Source organism: Morone saxatilis, unplaced genomic scaffold (genome assembly GCF_004916995.1).
Source record: "Morone saxatilis isolate NCDOM2014 unplaced genomic scaffold, NCSU_SB_2.0 Contig12, whole genome shotgun sequence".
Taxonomy (NCBI): Eukaryota; Metazoa; Chordata; class Actinopteri; family Moronidae; genus Morone; species Morone saxatilis.
This window is the reverse complement of record NW_023339674.1, coordinates 1014348-1021652: the sequence shown is the minus strand read 5'-3', so window position 1 is coordinate 1021652 and position 7305 is coordinate 1014348. Positions and strand designations below refer to the sequence as shown.

The 7305-nt window shown below is 45.1% G+C and overlaps 1 protein-coding gene across 1 annotated transcript in view; it reads left to right on the top strand.

The window, feature by feature from the left end:
• The window catches only part of pik3r3b (phosphoinositide-3-kinase, regulatory subunit 3b (gamma)), a gene marked incomplete in the record, with an annotated part of 10408 nt that extends 4904 nt beyond the window's left edge, over positions 1-5504 (top strand). The window contains 7 exon segments of the mRNA XM_035654094.1: positions 728-826; positions 1201-1381; positions 2280-2405; positions 2493-2812; positions 3427-3501; positions 3681-3851; positions 4617-5504. Coding sequence (XP_035509987.1) covers positions 728-826; positions 1201-1381; positions 2280-2405; positions 2493-2812; positions 3427-3501; positions 3681-3851; positions 4617-4815 — 1171 coding nt within the window.
• Between the last annotated feature and the right edge of the window lie 1801 nt (positions 5505-7305).

The following is a 7305-nucleotide window of genomic DNA, read 5'->3' as shown; positions in this document are numbered from 1 at the left end:
CACACACACACACACTCTTCAGATGGATAATGTTCTCACAGAACGTATAAATAATCAGCATTTGAAAGAGATGGGTACAGATCAGATTGAAGTACGGTCCCTGAAGTACCCAAACTGTCTTTTTGGGGATTAATTTGGGGGGTGAAGTGCAACAAATGCCCACAGCTTTATTCAAACGTGTGGACGTTTGTATTCCTGTTTGTATGGTTTGTACGTCCTAATGAGGACACTTGGTAACCTGGTGAAAAAGTAAATAAGCAAGCAGTCCAGACTCCATTTATAACACCAGTCATTTTCATTTGCAGACTTCAAAGTAAACAGAATCAAACTCACTGATCAGTGTTGTAGAGCTTTGAAATCATTAAAACCAGTTCCCTCGGAGTGGAGTTGTTTGGGAACTGATTCTTTACTGTTTAGCTCTTACTCACTGCCTTACCTTCCTAAGTGCAGGTTAGCTCTCAGCCACACTCGGAGGATAACCACACCTACAGTGCAGCCAGCCAGTCTGCCACCTTTCTCACACACACACACACACTCTGCTGCCTGGGACCAGTCTGACCGGTCGCTGCATCATTTAATTGACAGGACTGTTTACTCTGAGGTGTGTGGCTGCGGGGAAAGTCCTCATCGCCTGCCACTGATAATTGGAGGCAGACTGTTTTTTTAAATGAACACCATGTGTGCACGGAACCAACCAACCAACTCTCACTTTCTGTTGTGTGTTCAGGGAGGAGGTGAACGATAAGCTCAGAGACATGCCCGATGGGACCTTCCTGGTTCGGGACGCTTCCACCAAGATGCAGGGTGACTACACGCTCACACTGAGGTAAAGTCCTGCTGTAGTTTGTGTCAGTGAGTCACGGATGGAGTGTGTTTTAAACCACAGGGGGATTTATGGAGGCTGGAAGGAGCCGTAGATTACTTCTCCTGCTCCAATTTTTGTGCAACCATCCCTCTAGTTAGCTACAGATTGAGGGAAATCATGTGTTGAGAAGCATTTTGCCTACACAGCATCCTGGTAAATTGGAGCAAATCGCCCACTGCCCTGGAAATAAAGTGCTGGAAGGGGAACTGAGCCCTGAACGAGAAGCTGTTAAAGTGTGAATATTAAAGGAGAACCGGCTCTGTTTTAGATGCATAGAATATATAAATGTACTCATCTTCTTTCCTGTATCCTCTTCTCTTTCTCTTCGTGTTCAGGAAAGGGGGCAACAACAAGCTGATAAAGATCTACCATCGGGATGGGAAGTACGGATTCTCCGACCCCCTGACGTTCAGCTCGGTGGTGGAGCTCATCAGCCACTACCGACACGAGTCTCTGGCTCAGTACAACACCAAGCTGGACGTCAAACTCATGTACCCCATCTCCCGCTTCCAGCAGGTCAGCACACACGACGGCGTACACCAAACACTCTTACTGACACGTTTATCTGCCTCTTTAAGACCGTATGACCGTATTGAATCTAATCAGAATTGTATCGTGGAAGACTTTGTGATATCAGCAAATATGGATAGAATATTGTGTGATGATGAAACTGGTGTCTAGGTGTTCAGACTTTCACTGCACTTCTGTGCACAGGCAGGTTCAAGTATTTACTTTTTTTTTTTTACCTTCCAAAGAAATGGTTCAGAATATTTGATTCCTTTAAAACCTGTCTGTGAGTGAGAGTGGATGTCTTAGGCTGTCCTCTGCTGTCTCTGCTGTCTCTGCAGTGAAACCACAATCTGATCATAACAAACAGGAAAAACACGACAAAAAAACAAAAGCACAATCTTCCTTTAAAAGTATTTGTTGATGTTAGAGACCCAACTTCAGTTTGTGCTATATCTGAAACACCTTTCCAACTAGTTTCTTCCTCACCCTCCTCTCCTCCCCCGTTACGCGTTGCCGGGTGTTTCCACTCCAAGCTGCAGCAAGATCTCCGCTCGCTGAAATATTACACACATCTGCGGTGTCAAAGGCCCGCTGTCGCATTTATTCCCTTCCTCCCTCGCTCTACTCGTTCACCAGGCGAGCCATTACTCGGGAGCAATGCAATATCTCGGAGCGTGCACACCTTTGGCGTACACTCAGGGCAATGTGGGTGGTTTATTAACGAGCCTGCTCAGGAGTCGCCCTCTGTAAGCAGAATCGGGGGTGAAGGGAGCAAACATGCACGTGTACTTTTCCTCAGTCCTTAATTACAAATGTATTCTTTCCCTTTTTCCTCGTCCTGTCGTCAGTTTCTGTGAACCGCTCGCTCTCTAATGTCTTTCATTTCTCCTCCTCGATCCCTCAGGACCAGCTGGTAAAGGAGGATAATATTGATGCTGTGGGGAAGAAGCTGCAGGAATACCACAATCAGTACCAGGAGAAGAGCAAAGAGTACGACAGACTGTACGAAGAATACACCAAGACGTCGCAGGTACACACAAACTTCCATTCTGTGACTGAGTTTCTGTGGTTTCCCGTCCTGTGTGCTCACGTGCCTCGCCCCCCTCTCGTCCCTCAGGAGATCCAGATGAAGCGGACGGCCATCGAAGCCTTTAACGAGACCATCAAGATCTTCGAGGAGCAGTGCCACACGCAGGAGCGCTACAGCAAGGACTACATCGAGCGCTTCCGCCGCGAGGGCAACGACAAGGAGATCGAGCGGATCATGATGAACTACGAGAAGCTCAAGTCTCGGCTCGGGGAGATCCACGACAGCAAGGTGCGGCTGGAGCAGGACCTGAAGACGCAAGCCATGGACAACCGCGAGACCGACAAGAAGATGAACAGCTTGAAGCCCGACCTCATACAGCTCCGCAAGATCAGGGACCAGTATCTAGTGTAAGTACAGGGGACAGACTGAGCACAGCCAGGTCTTGTTAGAACACAGAGGAGGAGTCAAGGACTTCTGAGGACAGGTGTGAAATATATTAATGAACCCTGGGAGAAAAGAACTCCGGCTGCTCACATGCTGTTAGACAAGCTCGCAGTCCTGTTTGTCAGGTCAGGAGGGTGGAGGATGATAGATTGTATTTACTCTGTGTTATTGAAACAGGAACAGCTACTGTTGGACTCACAGGCTGCGTGTGAGGGATCATCATTTTAAGGAATAACACATTCGAAAACGTATAAGAATAAGGTCCAAGATGAACACCCAAGCTAAAATGCTTCCTCCCACTGTACAGAAATGAAGGACACATTTTAGTCCCAAGGCCCCAAAACCCAGACTGTCTGTGACTCGATTAGAACCTTGTGTTTCCTCTTACCGAAGGTTCAGCTGGAGATTTCCAGCGAGGCCTCGTTCTGTAAAGACGTTTGTCAGAGGCTCGCTAATTTGATTTCTGTTCGGTCTCATGCTCGTTCGCTGCGCCATAAACAATGTTAGAAATGAAAGGAGCCTTTTACACCGATTCCTAGTGGTAGTAATGGTTCTCTCTCTCTTTCTCTCTCTCTAGCTGGCTCAATCACAAAGGAGTTCGTCAGAAACGAATTAACGACTGGCTGGGAATCAAGAACGAGAACACTGACGAGTGAGTTTTTTTCCTTCCTTTCTCCTGCCAAGCCTGTGGTTGAACATTAAAACATGGAGGGTTAACGCTGTAGCTGTACGTGTGTCTGCACAGAGCTGTTAATGTAATGAGAATGTTATGTTTCTACATCTCACCGTGTGTCTCTCTCTCTCTCTCTCTCTCTCCCTGTGTGGCTGCAGAGGCTACTTTGTGAGCGAGGAGGACGAGAACTTGCCTCACTACGACGAGAAGAGCTGGTTCGTCGGGGACCTGAACAGGACGCAGGCGGAGGACCTGCTCCTCGGGAAGCCGGACGGAGCGTTCCTCATCCGAGAAAGCAGCAAAAAGGGCTGCTACGCCTGCTCTGTCGTGTGAGTACCAAGACGTGGAGATGTTACACACAAGAATATACATCACATTGAGTATAGAAGGAGGTCATTAACATTTAAAAAATAATGCTATTCAAGATGAAAACAGTCACAGCTTCAAACATTACTACAGAGTTTAATCAGCTTCTCTCTGTCAGAACTGTTGTATTGCAGTCAGATTACAAAATACTGGGCGACAGGAATGGGACAATATAATCACATAATAATAAAAAACACTAGTTTGTGGTGAGTTTGCATTATCGGGAATTAAGATAATTGGGAATATTCTTGCTCAGCAGCGTACAGTCTTATTTTAATATACATATTAATTTTAAGGAAATCTAGCGGGGATAGCAACGGTTAATCAACTAACAGTGCAAATCCCTAATTAACAGTTTAAAAAGTAGAATTTCCACATCCTTTTAAAATGAATCTAGGTACAAGGTTAACTCATTTAAAAATGATATATGCAAATGTCCATTTCTAAAGTTTCCTGCTAGACACAAGATGTCTCCTCCTTCACTGTAAAGTTTCAGTGTCTGAGCGCTGATGGATCACACTGTATGAGTCACAAATCATGCTCGTAGGCCCCGTCTCTTAAAATCAGACATTCATTGAGCTCAGAGAAACTTTCCACTTTCAGTAGATGAATGTGAAGACATCCTCCTAGAGTCAAACTGCACACACATCATTCAAACACTTTCCAAAGACACAAACATGATCATTAAAGCCAGTTTGATTGACTGTGTCCTCTCTGTGTGTCCTCAGCGTCGAAGGCGAGGTGAAGCACTGTGTCATCTACAGCACGCCACGTGGCTTCGGCTTCGCGGAGCCCTACAACCTGTACAGCAGCCTGAAGGACCTGGTGCTCCACTACCACCAGACCTCCCTGGTGCAGCACAACGACTCACTCAACGTGCGCCTCGCATACCCCGTCTACGCACAGATGCCCTCCGGACGCAGATGAACCCCCTACACCCACGCCCCCCACACATAGACAACAAACCAACCCCGCCTCTCTGAGGGGAAGGCAGAGTGAAGGATGGGAGGATGAGGGGATGAGGGGAGGGGATTGGTTGAAATACAAAGCAACCCCAACACCAGACCCGATAAAGATAGAAACACTTGCTGCAACACACACGTCAGCCACCTTGGAGTTATATATTTTTACAAGAACAATTTCGGAGGGCATTCTTTCTAAAGACTGCTTGATTTGCACAAGGAAGTTTTAAATGTTTGTGAATGTGAAAAAAAAAAAAACATGACTGAAGGAAAGGAAGGAAGGAAACGGAGTAGGAGACTTCAGAGTTTCAGGTTGACCCCGCTGCTACCTAAACTCCAGCTCAGACTTTTTACCAGAAACCCAACACCAACGACAACGAAGACGGCAACAATACATTCCCATTTTAAATCCTTTCTTTTGTTTCCCGTTATTTTATTTTCCACCTCAGATGATTCTATTATTGTTTCTGAAGTCGTTTTCATGTTTCCCTCTGTTTTTACTTTGTTTGTGGTAAATGCAAGAGGAGATGATGTCAAGTGTCTGTTCTCTGTCCCTCTCCGTACGAAAAGCAAAAATAATGTAGCATAACGAGACAACGGACGCTTGTTGTTTTTACGAAGCGTTCCTCCATGTAGACTGCTGCTGAAGGGTTAAAGGGGTGGGAGAGGGCGGGAGTCGAGGGGAAGGGAGGGGGGCACAAACCAGTTTTGTAGTCTTGAGAGAAGGACTAAAGGCTTGCTTTTATACTAACTGTAGATGGGTTTTTTTGTTATTTTTGCTTTGCTGGAACATAGTTGTTTTGCTAAATGGCAATGTCACAGATCAGAACCAGAGACCAAAGTTGGAGAGGGAGGGGAAAGAGTCAGCTAGTGTGTTAGTTGGTTTTTCTTTCTTTCTTTTTGTGAACGGAGTGAAGGAAAAGCGAATGGTGTGTTTGAGACCACACATAAAACCGAGTTTTGGGGCCACATGCTTGTGCACCAAATAGCCTTTTTTTTTTCTTTCTCTCGTTGGAAAACCAAATGGTACGTAGACAGAACCGCAAGGACCGCCTGTGAATACAGCCGGCCGAGTAAGAAGCACTTAAACAAAGTCCCATCTGTGACCTCAGCGTGTACGTTCCCCCAACCAAACTAAAGCCATCAGTCGAGTTTTGTTAAGCCGCGTTTCCACCCAAAGCACCCAGAACATTTAGCTCCAGGAACTACAAGGTTCCTTCTGCCCAAAGTAGGCAACTTACTGCGCTAACATACAGAAAGTGATTTCTCATGCAGTTTTTGCACAACTCTACATGCTTTCTTCTGTAACTTAATGCTCAAGCAAAACTAACCCAAAAGAAAAAATGTTTTGCAGCTGAAAAAAAATGCAGTGAATACTCGACCAATTGGAAATGATTGGCGCTGCAAGCCCCACCCCCAAAGACCATTTTAAGGGTTAAATAATGTCACTGGAACTTAATTTCTTTTTGTGGAAACACGGCTTTAATTGCAGCCCGAGCCAAAACATTACCCTGTTTTCTGGCATCTGCAGGGGTCGTTTTCTGATGCCGCAGACTCTGCTGCTCCTGTCTGCTCTATCTGGACATACAAAACGCTAAAATACTGGATTTAAAAACTATAAAATATGGAGCATTAAGTGACCTAAATCACAGAACAACGTACAGAGCGCTGAGGTCACAAATGTCAAACCAGACAAGAAAAGGTTTTTACAGATGGTCAGTTTCACCAAAATCATCCTTTTGGAAGGAAAGCAAACCAGTCTGACCATTGAACCTGAAACCCATTTTATGTGTGGTTTATAAAAAGCGAGCGAGCGATACGTTAAATATATGCTAACGGCTCTGGGTTGAAAAAACTGGGACTGTTTTTTGTGTTATGTTTTGTTTTCAGAAATAATAAGCTTTTGATAAAAATGTTTTAATGTGTAACACGGAGAGCAGGTAGACAGAGGCCACGTCCCCGAGCTGAAGACACAGGCTTTAGAAGAAAATACTGAAAACTTGAAAGAACGTGCAATCTAGCGTTGTGTAGTTCAGCAGTCACGCAGAGAGAGAGAGAGAGAGTGAGATGCACTAAGGTCCAAGAGATAATCAAAGTGCACAGTGAAGCTTTTGGAGTGAAACTTTTTGATTGATTGATTGTCAAATTCCTTCAGTTTCCTCTTTTTATTTGAATTCTTTTTGTTCGAACTCAACACTTCTTGCCGGTGCTTGACTTTATAACCAGTGGAACCATCACACAATAAAAAATATCTTGAAAAACTGAAAGAGAAAAACAAAACCAAGTCGCTTCTATTCTTCCTTACCGATTACCGATTGGCTGAAGATGCCGCTCAAGCATTGGCTGCTCGCTCGGGGAGATTCCCGAACTGAGACACGGCAGATTTTCTTTTTTCTTTTTTTTACAGGATAACGTCTACCCAAAAAACCCTAAAACGACGCTGGTTACAAAGTCA